This window comes from Hakea prostrata, chromosome 3, assembly GCF_041222555.1.
Source record: "Hakea prostrata isolate BN-2017 chromosome 3, UWA_Hpros_2, whole genome shotgun sequence".
Taxonomy (NCBI): domain Eukaryota; kingdom Viridiplantae; phylum Streptophyta; class Magnoliopsida; order Proteales; family Proteaceae; genus Hakea; species Hakea prostrata.
Window position 1 is genome coordinate 14,071,858 of NC_142602.1, and position 14,749 is coordinate 14,086,606.

Consider the following 14,749-nt stretch of genomic DNA (forward strand, 5'->3'; position numbering starts at 1 on the left):
ACGGTCTCTTTGTCTGTAACTCGTCTTCTTTCGTTTTTACGTGTTTGAGATTTTCTGCCATGGAGAACAAAACGGGCAACTTGGTTTTGGCCTTTTCAGAAGTGCTTTAATCCTTCAATTCACGCCGATGATCGCGCTTGCCTCCAGCGAGATTCCCGAGTGACAATGACCTTTTAAAGACCCCTTTTTTTTAGGGTAGAAAGACTTGTTGAAGACGATGCGGAAGTGGGTCATACTTGTAAATGAAGTGAAACCATAAGCGTTTATTTCGTTTCTCTGAAGCTGCTGCCTCTGCTTTCGTTGTTGATTCAACCAGAAATCTTGATCTCACCTGCAAATGGATCCATTTCACTAGTGATCTACTTCCCTGTAATATTACCAGGTTTGCTATACTTTGTTTTACTAGATTCTGTCTTATGCACCGACTCTTTCTTAGTTCGTGATTCAGTGTTTCTTAGTTCGATTTATCTTCTCTAGGGAACATCAGAATCTGCTGCTACTATCTTTATCCGTAAAAGAAGCATTGATGGTGACTTTTTGGGTAGTTTGGATCCATTATTTTATGTTTAAGGACAGAGAAACAAAAACAGAACCCTTTGAAGAATTAGGGTTTTAGTGGGAAAGAAAGAAGGGAGAGAAAAAAAGAGGTTATTTATGGAAGCTCTTGGAGATGATGAATTAGGACTAATTCTTAAGAGGGTTACTGATAGGAATGACAGGAAATCTTGTGCTCGGGTTTGTAACCAGTGGTTGAGGGTGGAGGGTGTAACCCGTTTGGCTTTACGGATCTTAGAACCAGAACTCCTTCGGAAATGTTTGCCGAGGTTCCCTAACTTGATTACTTTGGAAGCAGCTGGAGGGATCACTAATTCAGACCTTGAATTCATAGCAGAAACTTGTCCTGACCTTCAGGTGCTCAATCTAAATCTTTGTCAAACGCAGAGGGTTCTCGATGAGTTTGAGGAATTGGGACCGGACGATGTGGGCGACGATGGAGTCTGTGCGATTGCAATTGGTTGCCCTGCTTTAACTAAGATCTGTTTGCGTAGGCGGAGTAGAATTGGGGACGTGGGAGTTGTTGATCTCATAAAATCTTCCCAAAATTTGACGACTTTGGATCTGGCAAAATGTAATATGATCACGGATCAAGCATTAGAAGCCATTGGAGCGGCGACTTCTCTGCAAAACCTGAACCTGCGAGGGTGTTCGTTGATTACTGATTGGGGTTTGGCTGCATTGGCTACTGGATCAACATCAAGAACCCTAAAGAAATTGGTTCTTACCGAGTGCGATCAGATCACAGATCATGGCGTTTCGTTACTGCAACAAATATGCTTTCTGAAGGAATTGAATCTGGCAGAATGTGGACCATGGGTGACTGATACAAGTGGTGTTGCAATTGCTGCACTTAGAACACTCGAACGTCTGGATTTCTCGTGGCTAATCAACATTTCTGATATAACCCTTATTGCAATTGCACAAAATTGCCGGAATCTTGTGGCGATCAATGTGACTGGTTGTGAATTGATCACAGGAGCTGGGATACGTTCGTTCTCAAATCATAAATCTTTGGAGGTTCTTGTGTTGGCCTCCTGTTACAATGTATGTGGTGAGGATGTGGAGCAGACAGTGCTGGAATGCGAATCCTTGAGACATGTTGGCCTGGACAGAGGATTGAGAACGTGGATGCCAGTTTCCATGCAAGAGAATTTAAGCAAGATTTGTAGATTAGAATGGTGGTGAGACTCAGAAATAACCCTCAAGGAGAAATCTGTCTCACAATGTCTACTTATATTTAAAGCTGCAACTCATTATTGTTGTATAACACTTGATCTTCAGTGCAAAACTGCTGCGTTCTGTTCTGTCATGAGCTTCTTCATTTTATTTCCTGATGCAAGTAGAATTTTCTTACGTTTCTGCAAAGATTAGGGCTTGAAGAGGAGGGTAAAATGAGTTTATGGGCATTGAGGTCTGAACTGTACTTTAAACAAAAACTCTGAACTGTACTTTAATCTAAAACCAGTATTCTGTTTAAGCATATAAAGTAAAATACAAAATTTTTGGATTTGGATTTTTAGTCCAGCAAATCATGTTCATAAAACAAAGAAAAGATTGAAAGGTAGATATGATTCCATAATCAATCTTCTGTAATGGTGTCACTTCTCAACCACTGCAAATTGTTTAGTTGGGAGCTGGATTTAATTAGGATCACATGTGATGCTGTTAGTGAGAATTTGAGAAATTCCAGAGTCTCTGTCTGACTAATTATTTAGAGAAGGTAGGTGAAATTTGCTTTCTTGGATCTGACTGACTGCTGACTAACTACCTGATGGATGAGAATTGATAAATTGATGGATGAGAATTCATAAATTCAATGGGTTCATTAATTAATAACGAAATCTTTTGTCTTTTCCAACTGGGTTTTCAAATTTGGGAAGATAATGTTTGGTGGGTGGCTTCGACAGATTGAAGTTTTTGACCTATCCTTCAGAGGCTTTTTCTCCAATTCAAGACTTGGTTTAGTAAAGGAAAGTGGGTTTACATGTGGTTCTTAAGCAACACGTTAAGATGATTACCACTTTACAGCCTGACAGACCATTAAGACCTTTTGAATTGTTCATTGCAACTGAAATAGGGGGGGGAAATCCGCTTTGGTTTCTGTAAACATAAAATTGACGTAAGTTTCGGTTTGGCCTTTCAGATTCTCCATTGAAAAGGAGAGAATTCTGAGACGGATGAAGGTTAAGCAAAAGCTACGGGAGGCAGTGGACTTACTCTACGCTCGTGGCTGTGCCGGACCTGAAGCTTATTCACATCTCTTCCGCGAATGCTTTCGAACTGCCGATGCTGATCAAGCAAGGAGATTGCAGTCTCACATGAAGATTTACTCCTTCGCTCCAGAGTCTACTTTCTTTCATAATCGTCTTCTCCAGATTTATGCAAAATCTGGGAGCATCTCAGATGCTCTGCAGCTGTTCGAAAGAATGTCTCATAGAGATATTTTCTCATGGAATGCAATGCTTTCTGCATATTCAAAGTCAGGTTCTGTTGATGATCTGTTGTCCTTCTTTAATCAGATGCCAACCCATGATACAGTTTCGTACAATACAGCAATTGCGGGTCTTGTAGGACATGGTTGTTGTGGAAAGGCTTTTGAATTTCTAACTAGAATGCAGGGAGAAGGATTTGTGCCAACAGAACATACTCATGTGAGTGTTTTGAATGCTTGCTCACAACTAGAGGACTTAAAGCGTGGAAGGCAAATACATGGGTGGATTACTGCTAGAAACATGAGAGAAAATGTATTTGTCTGGAATTCCTTGATTGACATGTATGCCAGATGTGGCGAGCTTGAGCCGGCTAGGTGGTTGTTTGATCGAATGGCCACAAGGAACACAGTCTTGTGGAATTCGATGATGCATGGTTATTTAAGAAATGGGCAGCCTAAGAAATGCATTGAATTATTTCATCACATGCGCTTCTCAGGTGTGAAGCCCGATTTGGTTACATTTTCTAGCATTCTTGGAGCTCTTTTCCAAATTGGAATGATTGAAGAAGCCAATGAGGTGTTTAGAGGGATAGAAAAGAGAGACAAAGTTTGTTGGACTACAATGATTGCTGGTCATGCGCAAAATGCAAAAGAAGAGGATGCTTTGACATTATTTGCTGAAATGTTATTGGAGGATGTCTTGCCTGATGCCTTTACAATCTCAAGTGTGGTCAGTATCTGTGCTAGATTAGCTTCTTTGGATCGTGGCAGGGTACTTCATGGAAAAGCAATTATTTCAGGACTGGAAGATGATCTGCTCGTCTCGAGTGCCCTTGTTGATATGTACTCCAAATGTGGAGTTACCACAGATGCTTGGATTGTTTTCAATTTGATGCCAACTCGGAATGTGGTCTCTTGGAATGCACTGATTGTAGGTTATGCACAGAATGGATTGAATCAAAAAGCTTTGGTGCTTTATGAGAGTATGTTGAAGGAGAAGTTGATTCCAGATCATGTTACCTTCATCGGCGTCCTTTCTGCTTGCAGTCATGCTGGCCTGATAGAATGTGGTCAGAGACATTTTGATTCAATAAGTGAACTGCCTGGAATGAAGCCCACTTTGGATCACTACACTTGCATGATCAATCTCCTTGGCCGTGCAGGATATGTGAAAGAAGCAGTAGATATGATTCAGGGAATGCCTGAGGAACCAAATAGTCTGATATGGTCTACTCTGTTGTTTGTATCTGCAATGAATAAAGATGTACAACATGGGGAGTTGGCTGCAAGGCATCTGTTTGAATTAGATCCACACAATGCATCCCCTTATATTACCTTGTCCAACTTGTATGCTGCTTCTGGGAGATGGGAGGATGTGGCCTCCTTGAGATCTCTCATGAAGGAGAGGAATATTCGAAAAGTTGCAGCTTACAGCTCAATAGAGATCGACAACAAGGTCCACAAATTCGTTTCAGATGATCGAACCCATCCTCAAACACAAAAAATTTATGACAAATTGAATGGACTGATTAAGAAACTACAGGAAGCTGGTTTTGCTCCTAATACCAACTTAGTTTTACATGATGTGAGCGAGGAGGAGAAGTTTGAATCTATCTGTTACCACAGCGAGAAACTTGCTCTTTCTTTTGGGTTGATCAGCAAACCTCAGGGAGCAATACCTATAAGAATTGTGAAAAATATACGTGTTTGCAGCGACTGTCACTTATTTATGAAGTTTGTGTCTTCATTTACTGAAAGATCTATTATATTGAGAGATTCAAACAGATTCCACCATTTTGATAATGGTCAATGCTCTTGCAAGGACTACTGGTAATCATAAAGTAGAGATGTCTACATGACATGTAGACTATGACAGAAGAGATTATCAATTCTACTGGCAATTCTTGATTGGCCCCCTCAAGAATTTTTCAGTGGGAATGTATGGAGTAAATTATCAATTTCTCCCCTGATAGTTCCGTGCTGAATTTCATTAACAGTTTGACAAATGATTGGACTCATCCTCAAAGTGACAAGTGTATGACAAAAACCCCAAAAGGGTAGCTCAGTTTTAGGGGTGGACAAGTTCTCCCTTGGTGCCTTAAGAAACAGAAAGAAGCTGGTTTTGCTCCTGATACTGCCAAACTAGTTTCACAAGATGTGTGGCAGGACATGGTCGTATCTGTCTGCAGTCTGCCACACCAAGAAACTTCTTAATCTGGTTGACCTGCAAACCTCTGGGAGCAATGCCTGCAAGAATTGTGAATAACATACGGTGTGAAGTATGTCACTTATTCTATGCATATTGTTCTGGAAAAAGGTGATGCACTCCTTAAGCTGAAGCAGGTGTTAGGGACGAGAGTTGCTGCAGGTAACGGTAAGACTTTGCCCATGAAGCTACCATAGAGTGGAAACTTCTAGTTGAAACTTGAAAGGAATGGACTTCAGCATTCAGCTTTATGTGTTTTTAAGTGATTTCATGATACAAAGGGGGTTCAGGCTTTTAAGACCCAAGACTACAGAACAAAGCTATGTTGGGTAAACTAGCATAGAGGTTGTGGAGATATCCAGTCATATTGGGCTGTCATATTTAAACAGATTTACTTTTCTAATAGTGACTTTCTCCATGCTGGTTTAACATCATCCCCTTCATGGGCATGGAGGAATTTTAGAGGGGAGCAAGGTCTTTACTGCTGGTCTATTATGGAAGGTTGGCTTAGGGGATAAAATTCAAATTTGGGAAGATAAGTGGATACCAAAGAACCCTGGCTATAAGGTCATTCACATATCAAGAAGATCTAGTAGAGTAACTTGGGTTGCTGACCTCACTGACCAAACTAATAGAACTTGGAGAACAGACCTTATCAGAGACTGTTTCCATGAAGAAGATGCAGCAGCTATTCTACAGTTTAGACTGGCTCCACTTCCCAATGAAGACTATCAAAGATGTGGGCCTGCCAGGGGAGATTAGTACTAAGACAGCCTAGCATTTATTTTGTGAAATAGTTGGTAGGGAAAATTATCTTCCCTCTGCTGCAAAAGAGCAGCAACTACATGTTCCAAAGATATCTGAAGGACTATTTGTGTCACATCCACTGGATTTCACAATTTAGCATCCCCCCCCCCCCCCCCCTTTTCCTCCCAAAAAAAGAAGAAGAAAAAGCAAACTTCAGGAGAGCCATCCTGGGTGGTTTGGCAACTATAGAAGCTCTGCAACACATACAAATCCGAGTAGATACTTGCTGTCCTAGTGGTGGGGAGGGAGTGGAAACTAGGAACTTATCTTATTCGACTGTACCAAGGCTAGAGCAGTGTGGTTTCTTTCAAATTTGAGCTTTACTGCTGCTCAGACTAACGTATCTTTGTCTTGTTTCATTGAAGCTTCGAATAGAATGGCAGAAGACAAAAAGGCAAACCAGAAAATTGCGAGTACAGCAACTCACATTTGTTGGGATCTATGGCCTGCTAGAAACAAACTCACTTTAAAGGAGTTAGTTTATCCCCTGGGGAGATCTTCCAGATTGCAACTTTGCAATGGCTTGGCTTTCGGATGTTTCTTCCACTATTCTGACCAGAAATGACACTCTAGTCCCTGCTGCTAAGGAGAACTCAAAGAAGGCATAGACTCTCCTACCAGAGGGGCTTGGAAGCTGAGCATAGATGCTGCTTCCAGAGGAGGTGCGGGTAGCTTGGGTTTTCTGACAAGGGGTGAAACAGCGGAAAGTGTAAAACTGCAGTCTCTTTGCCTCACAACTTTACTGCTCCAATGGAGGGTGAAGGACCTAGTATCAGAGAAGGTCTTCTTCAAGCTGCTGCTGAAGGAATTGATCACATCATCGTGGAAAACAACTACCAAGGCCCTGTTAAAATACTGACATCCCAATCTCAAGTTTCCTTTAAGGTTACGTATGTCATGGAGGACATACCGCATCTTCCTTTATTTAATTCTTATAGTTTTGTTTATATTTCTAGAAGAGTACAACCATGTGGTACACTCCTAGCTGGGAAGGCAATCACCTCCGCACGGAGGACTGATTAGCCTCCCAGCTAGGAGTGGACCACATCGGATTTGTGTAGGTCTGATTTCTTGAGCTTTTCCTGCTCTTCTATGAATCTTAGCTCACCCAAAAAGATTTAAGTGATCTCATGACATACCCTATTTTTCTTTTTTTTCCTCATTGAATGTTGAGGTTAAAATAAGGAAATGGCTGTGGAATAGCTATGTATTGGAGAAGGTTTCTCCGTCTACTTGTAATGTGAGACACAGACATATTTCTGTTTCGGTGGCTGAGAACTTCATTCATTGGCCACATTATTTTACCAAGTATATACGCTTTTTTTTTGTGGGTAACAAGAAAATTCATGCATGTTCAACGGTTCAACCACTTACAATAGACTTCGCCTGCACTTGAGTTTTTGGGTTGACATTTCTTTAAGAAGGAGATGGGAGCGAGAAAGATTATCAGGGGACAGATTGAATACGCCATTTTGAGTTCTAAGATGAAAATCAAAGTTTCTCAGAGAAACCAACTTGTCATTACATTTCAAATGGCAAAATTAGCATTTCAACCGCCTTCAGTCTATACCTGCCTCATTTCCATTAGCTAAGCTCACTCAAGACTTTAATATCCGTGTCCTACCTATATTCTACAGAGACCTGGGTGGGAAAAAAGGGAAAGGTAACAAGGTAACCCCTCTTGCAATTAATAAATTACACCCTCGTCCACCAAACACAATGATAAAAAAGGGATGCAACCTACATTATTCAGGAGCATCTTATTGATGGTGTTTCAAGATGTCACTCCTACCAGCTACCGCAAATCATCCATTGGATCAGTAACCATACCCTGAACAAAGATACAGGTATCAAATAGTCAAAAAAATATACAGCAAGTTAGAATTTGGATGCATGACAACAAGCAAAGAAACTAACCTGAATTATCCATGGGGTTTCCAGCAACCACAGGTTCAGGCTCCTTAATGTCCACAACCACAACATCTGATGTGAGGAAAGTCCTTGCAACTGAGGCTGCATGCTCCAGGCAACATCTGACAACCTGGATTCAGAGAAAACAACCCTAAGTATAAAACCAGAATTTGTAGTTTCTCTAGATACTTGTCCAAACCCAGCAGAATCAAGGCCATGAAACCCCTTTTCAAACTTTGACCTATATTTAGACCAATGACCAAGGCAATAGAGTGAAAAACAAAACGAGGTTACTAACTCCCCAGTGGTGTACTAGAAAACCCATGAACCCTATAGATATGTAATTCTCCCATGACCTAACTTCTTACTGTCAACCAGTGAAGTAAGCCTTTAATCTAAATCCCGAGTCCCAACACATCTTCCTCACTGTCCATTCCGATATTTGTTATGGCAAAAACTTCACCAGTTGAAGCAACTAACCTTGGTTGGATCAATTATCCCAGCTGCCATTAAATCCTCATACTTTCCAGTCGCAGCATTGTAACCAACCTTTGGATTGTCACTAGATAGCACCTGAAGTAAAAGCAGAACCAGCATTCAGCTATTTGCAAAGGGAAATAAGATTCTACAACACCATTAAATTCCAATAATGAAACAAACCTTCTCAATAACAACACTTCCGTTGACACCTGCATTTTTGGCAATCAACTTCATAGGATAGCCCAAAGCCCTTCTAACAATCTCAGCACCAACCTGCCCACATCACACAGAAATCCCATGTTTGCACGTATTAAAATGCATCACTTTACATCAGCCTTCTGTGGGGTTTTCTCAAGGGGAGACAGAAGAAAGTTTATAAAAATATTCAATCTATTACCTTTTGCTCATCATTTTCAAGTGTCTCTTTGATGGCATCAACCTTTGCAGCAAGTCTTAACAAAGTACACCCACCACCAACAACTATACCTTCCTCAACTGCTGCCTGGTAACAATTAAATCATAAATTTAGATTTTCCCCAATTTTCAGAGCTCCATAGCAAATACAGCTGATATTGCCTCAAAATTTTACTGAGACATACCTTTGTTGCATTAAGGGCATCTTCAACCCTCAATTTTTTCTCCTTCAATTCCGTCTCTGTTTGTGCTCCGACCTACTCATGTTCATCATGTGTTAAAATCATGGTCGTAATGCATTGAGCTCTCCTTGATGGGGCCTGAACATGCATCTTGAATAGAACAAAGCTTGAAAGTTACCTGAATGACGGCAACACCACCTGAGAGCTTAGCAATTCTTTCATTGAGCTTCTCTCTCTCATAATCTTGTTCTGCAGCCTGCATGGCCATGTGGAGAGTAGCAGAAGAAGCTAAATGTCAAGAGGGAAAACAAAACTCTGCATGTGAAACTGTAAATAAGAAGTATCGTATTCTAAGATTCACCTCAATAAGGTTTCTAATTTGAGCAACCCGCTTATTTACTACTTCTTGAGTACTGCCATCACCTACGATTGTGGTTGAGTCCTTGGTAAGTACCACCTTGGCAGCATGACCCAAGACCTCCTTCTCAGCTTTATCAAGGGATAGCCCAACTTCTTCCCTGATCACAGTGGCTGTCTCATGCACATAGACCACCCCGAAGGTCAGACTGATATAATTGTCTTGAAAAACTAACTCCGACATCATAGTATTACAAACAACAGAAGTAGAATAATCTTGCAAACTAGCAAAATATTGCAATTACAGGATGAGGATTGCAGGGTTAACCTCCAGTAAGAATAGCAATGTCATCTAGATATTGGCTCTTGCGCTCCCCAAATCCAGGAGCTTTTAGCGCAGCAATCTTCAGTGCCCCCCTGAGCTTATTTACAACAAGAGTGGCTAGAGCTTCCTGTTCGATGTCTTCAGCAACAATTACAATTGGATACCCCCCTCTTATAGCATCTTCCAAAACATTGATAAGATCCCTTGCATTTGTGATCTTTTTATCAACAAGAAGCAACTGCATGGACAACAAGATCCATCATCAGGAAGCTAATAAACACACTAATATTTTGTTTTAAAAAAAGAACACCACCAAAGATGTATGTGTTCCAAACTCATGGAGAAAATTTGTACCTTGCAGTTTTCATATTCGACTGCCATCTTCTCACTGTCTGTCACAAAGTAGGGGGAGATATAACCACGGTCAAATTGCATGCCCTCTACGACATAAAGACTATTCTCAGCACTCTTTCCTTCTTCAAGGGTCACCACACCCTTTCGACCCACCTTACTCATGGCTTCTGCTATCATATTTCCTATTTCATAATTGTTTCCAGCACTAACAGCAGCCACATCAGCTAATTCACTGTCCTCAATCTGCAATACAAGGTGAAATCCCAATTCATACTTGTAATCCAGAATCATAGCAACACCTTGAAAAGCCTAAAGCAAATACTCATCTAAAGTTCCAAAAGAAAGGCTTCACAAAAGAAGTTTAATGCATGTAGTGATGTCCTTTGGAATGCTGAACGGAATCAGTATTCTTAGGTTGAATTAATTCAAACAGATCCAGTATACCTCCTTTGACATTTTCTTGAGCTCAGCAACCAAAGCTTTCGTTGTCTTCTCAATTCCACGAGTAATTTGAACAGGGTTAGCACCAGCTGCAACCACCTGGAAGGAACAACACCAGCTTGTTACATTCAGAAACAACGCTATTCAAACTTGGGGGAGGAGGGATCTAGGGGTAGAAAACAAACCTTAACACCTTCTGCAATCAAACCTTGTGCAAGAACAACAGATGTTGTCGTTCCATCCCCAGCCAAGTCATTAGTCTTCGCCGCAGCTTGTCTCACCAATTTAGCACCAATGTTTTCTACAGGGTCCTCCAACTCGACCTGAACACCAATACAAGAAACCAAAGCATTCAGAGGATGTAAAAAAGTTAAACTAAATACCTCCCAGACCTACAATGGTGGTAAACGTGGGACAAACCTTGTGCACTAGGTAGTGGATACAGCCATTCAAAAAAAAATAAACTAAGAACTATGAATTTATTAACCATTCAAATAATCTGATCAAAGATGATCTATTTCATATTTTGTGGTATAAAACAAAAATGAGCATACAACCCTTCAGAATATGAAAACAGAAAATATAGACACCACTCAAAGAGAATTAAGAATAGTTCGAATATTTGAAAAGACAAAGAAAACAAGGGAGAAATACAGCAGACACAAAAAGTGCATAAATTGGCAATAGCTACTAATATCTCCCATCTTTGCAGCTCAAATATTAAGCAAGACCTAACATCCAAAATGTACCTCCTTGGCCACGGTCACACCATCATTAACAATTTTAGGGGAACCATACTTGCTCTCCAGTACCACATTCCTGCCCTTTGGTCCAAGAGTGACCCCGACTAGGTCTGCAAGCTTGTTAACACCAATCTGAAATTTAGGAAAAGGAGAAGCGTTAGAAGGTCCCAAGTAGCCTTAAAATGTAATAAAAGGAAGCAACCTGAACTCTAATTCACCTGCAGCTTCTTGGTAGCTGAACCGTCCTTGTTGAAGTACAGCTCCTTCGCCATTGCCCTTATCTTGGGAGAACATCTCCTCTGAAGTACAACATTTTGTCTCCTTCCAAAGGAACTTGAAGTTATGGAAGCAAAAGAAGATAGTTTTTCAGAATGGTTGACAAGCTTCCCATCTTTTGCACTATGAGAAGGCGCCATCATGGAGCTTGCGGAAGACATGGCAGTGAATGTTGATGCCATTTTATCCTACAAAAACCTGTTACCTTTTTCCAAAAAAAAAAAAAAAAATCAATTCCAGAGAACTATTCCATCCACAGCCCCTGGAATCAGACATCAATGCAATGTACAATCAACCCCAACCCAAGGGAAGTCCCAATGAATGACAAACCAATTACTGAATGAGGATAAATATAGCGAAAGCAACTACACACTACACTCTCTGCCTATAATATGGCCACCCAGAGCAAGCATCAAGCATTAGACATTTACTTCTGGATATGGGCAGAACAAGCTGAATTTCTAGCCCACTACTAAATTAATCGTGAACACCTACACAAGTCTGTGAACATCTCAAAGAAGTACAGCGCAGAAGCAGAAAGCAGCAGACGAATTAATACACGTGCAGACAGTCATTTGACCAACAATGAACAGCCCGGAATCAATCAGACAAACATCCACTTCAGTCTAAAGTTTAGATTCAAATGGAAATATGATAATTTCCGATCCATGCTCCTACTACAATTTATTTTTCAATTTTTTTCCCCTTTGAAGCGAAGGAAAGAATGGGGACAATGTCCAATATGTAGGCCATTACCGCATATATAAAATCATACATCTCGTAGAATAAAACATTTCAACAATCATTTATCAAGTAAATCGAGGAAACGTCGGAACCTAATTCATTATAGGACATATAAGCTATCAACAAGCATCCACCAGCTTATTGACACAGTAAACTCAGAAATGTTATCGGAAACAAGAAGGGGAGAGAAACCATCTTTCCCTGATCTTCTCTACATAAAGTCCTCTTAAACTTCATTTCTGGCGATTATATTGATCTTAATTCACACCAAAAAAAGAATTCAGGTCTGCAGTAGAAACAACCAGGAAACACCGAAACACTACTACTAACGTTGAACAAGAAAGCAATTTAGGTGCCAAACCAGCCAACAGTAAACTCAGCAATGAACAACCAAAGAAGAACGACCTATCGAACATGTTCGATAAAAGCATAAAACCTGAAACAGTTGAAATCCAAGATAAGAGAGCGGAGGAAGATAACCTGAGAAGCTTACCTAAAGCCGCCGCTGGGGACGAAATAGGGTTTATCGGTTTTGGAAGGATAAGCGAAGACACTACTACAATAAGCTGATAACTAACAGAACACCCAAGGCAGAAACTCGAAAATGAGTGAGGAGAGGATATTGGATATAATGAAGCAATCGCGCATCCTCCTGAAGCTTCGGATCCACGTGGACCGTTGATTGAAAATCAGTTCCTATTCTGATCGTCGTATTTCGAACAATCTAGAATATTTTTCTCATGTTCTGTTTTGATGGCAATTATCTACAACTGTACAGATTACCCACCACCCGTGAACTCTCAACTACCTTGAGTTTTTCTTTTTCTTCTTTTCAGAAAAATTTAAAAATGTTTTGATTGAGGTATTATTTTTTTATTCAAAAAAAAATTAGGTATTATTTCACCAAGAAAAAAAAAATTAAGGAATAGCGGACTTTTTCACTAAAAAGTGTTGGTTTCATCCCCTAGAATAGCTTTGCGTTGACAGAATAGCTGAAATTACTAGTGGGAAAAAGATTTTCATACCAATAGTTTTTTTTTTGTTTTTTTTTATTGAGAAATCTTAGGGGCAATTTGTGCATAAGGGATCAATTAAGATTTTTGTATGATTCCTTCTGGTTTTAGGTCATCCTTCAAGTAAGTTTTTCTCAATCTTTTTTTGAATAGTTTTTTCTTTGATCGAGTCTTTGGCAAGCTTATTTATAAAATGAAATAATTTTCTATGATTTGTTCGTAACCTAAAATGAATATTGCACTGAAACGGCATGTATAAAAAACATTTGAAATGGTGGCCACTATAAAATGGAACGCTAAAGATAATCGAAAAATTCCTCCATTCCAGTTGGCATCCCATGAAATAGAAAAAAAAAAAAAAAAAAAAAAAAAAAAAAAAAATTTTTTTTTTTTTTTTTTTAAAAAAAAAAATTTATAAAAAAAAATCCAAACACCCAAAACAAAACATTAAAAAAAAGAAAATTTTATATTAAGGTTTTTTTTTTTTTTTTTTTTTATAAAAAATATTTTTTTTTTTTAAAAAAATAAAAAAAAAAAAAAATAAAAAAAAAAAATATTTTTTTTTTTTTTTTTTTTTTTTCTTTGATTTTTTTAATATTATTTTTTTGTTGAGGGGGAAAAAAAAAAATTTTTTTTATATTTTATTTTTTTTTTATTTTTAAAAAATAACACCTTTGAGATAAGGGGGGGGGGGGCCCCCCTCGTTTTTGGCCCCCCCCGGGGGGGCCCTCTGAGATCCCTAAAAATCCTAACCTATTAACCCGGCATTTCAGATCCGAGTTGAGCCCAAAAGTTTAGAAATTGATCCTATAGACTTGAATGACAGTGATGAAGACCCAGGCACTTTGTTTGATTTCACCAGGAGAGAGAAAATTACTCCTTAAGGCATTAAAGTGACATTTTGGTGTACCCAGAAACCTATGCAAGAGGACTTCAAATCTCAAATAAAATATACCATTGAGTTGGTAATTGTGTAAGGTACCTACCCTCCGAAACTCATCGCGATCGGCCTTCGAATGAAGAAGATATGGGGGCGGTCGGATGGAGGCGGTCAGATAAATTATCTGACCGGTCCTTTTTCAGTGAAGGGCAAAATGGTCATTTCACCTCTTAAAAGCTTTTTAACTTTCCCAATTGAACCAAATTCGGGATTTTGGTTTTCTAAAGGGAGAGAGCTCGTGGGAGAGGAGAGAGAAGGAGAAGAAGCTTGGGGAAGAAGCAGTTGGAGCAAATCGACGGTGCGGAATCGCGATTTGGAGGTATGATCGCGTAGAGAAGTAAGTATGCTTCAACATACCTAATTTTGGCCCAAATTCATGAGGGTTTTGATGGGTAATTTCATTTAAATGTGATATTGGAGGGCTTAGGTTGAGGAAATAATCTTCTGACTCCGTAGAAAGATTAGCACGGCCGTTGTGCACGTCTACTTTGAACCTCGTGCGAAACCGAGCATTTTCGACCGAGTTGACTCGGTGAGCTGCCCGCCGAGTTAACCGGGTCAATTTGG

At 39.7% G+C, this 14,749-nt stretch overlaps 2 protein-coding genes and 1 pseudogene across 2 annotated transcripts; 2 read left to right on the top strand and 1 right to left on the bottom strand.

The window, feature by feature from the left end:
* Positions 1 to 1,999, top strand: LOC149020990 (uncharacterized). Its single transcript, XM_089149247.1, has 2 exons — positions 1 to 382; positions 478 to 1,999. Exon 2 carries the CDS (start codon positions 655 to 657, stop codon positions 1,741 to 1,743), a length of 1,089 nt encoding a protein of 362 aa, XP_089005373.1. The 5' UTR covers positions 1 to 382; positions 478 to 654; the 3' UTR covers positions 1,744 to 1,999.
* Positions 2,000 to 2,414: 415 nt separating this feature from the next.
* On the top strand, positions 2,415 to 4,894 carry LOC149020991 (pentatricopeptide repeat-containing protein At2g01510, mitochondrial pseudogene; annotated as a pseudogene).
* Positions 4,895 to 7,382: 2,488 nt separating this feature from the next.
* Positions 7,383 to 12,830, bottom strand: LOC149020992 (ruBisCO large subunit-binding protein subunit beta, chloroplastic). Its single transcript, XM_089149248.1, has 15 exons — positions 12,723 to 12,830; positions 11,428 to 11,690; positions 11,216 to 11,341; positions 10,652 to 10,789; positions 10,470 to 10,565; positions 10,026 to 10,268; positions 9,675 to 9,909; positions 9,351 to 9,520; positions 9,168 to 9,245; positions 8,993 to 9,064; positions 8,791 to 8,895; positions 8,574 to 8,666; positions 8,394 to 8,486; positions 7,920 to 8,043; positions 7,383 to 7,833 (listed from the first exon to the last, which is right to left on the bottom strand). The coding sequence occupies exons 2-15, from the start codon at positions 11,665 to 11,667 to the stop codon at positions 7,820 to 7,822; spliced, it is 1,827 nt and encodes a 608-aa protein (XP_089005374.1). The 5' UTR covers positions 11,668 to 11,690; positions 12,723 to 12,830; the 3' UTR covers positions 7,383 to 7,819.
* Between the last annotated feature and the right edge of the window lie 1,919 nt (positions 12,831 to 14,749).

Bases quoted from the DNA above. Each gene is read 5' to 3' on its own strand.
- LOC149020992 (XM_089149248.1), bottom strand. From the start codon at position 11,667: ATGGCATCAACATTCACTGCCATGTCTTCCGCAAGCTCCATGATGGCG. The intron at 11,342-11,427 runs GTGAATTAGAGT...CCTAAATTTCAG, and splicing joins CAGCTACCAAGAAGCTGCAG to ATTGGTGTTAACAAGCTTGC. The intron at 9,246-9,350 runs GTGAATCTTAGA...ATGGCCATGCAG, and splicing joins AAATTAGAAACCTTATTGAG to GCTGCAGAACAAGATTATGA.
- LOC149020990 (XM_089149247.1), top strand. From the start codon at position 655: ATGGAAGCTCTTGGAGATGATGAATTAGGACTAATTCTTAAGAGGGTT.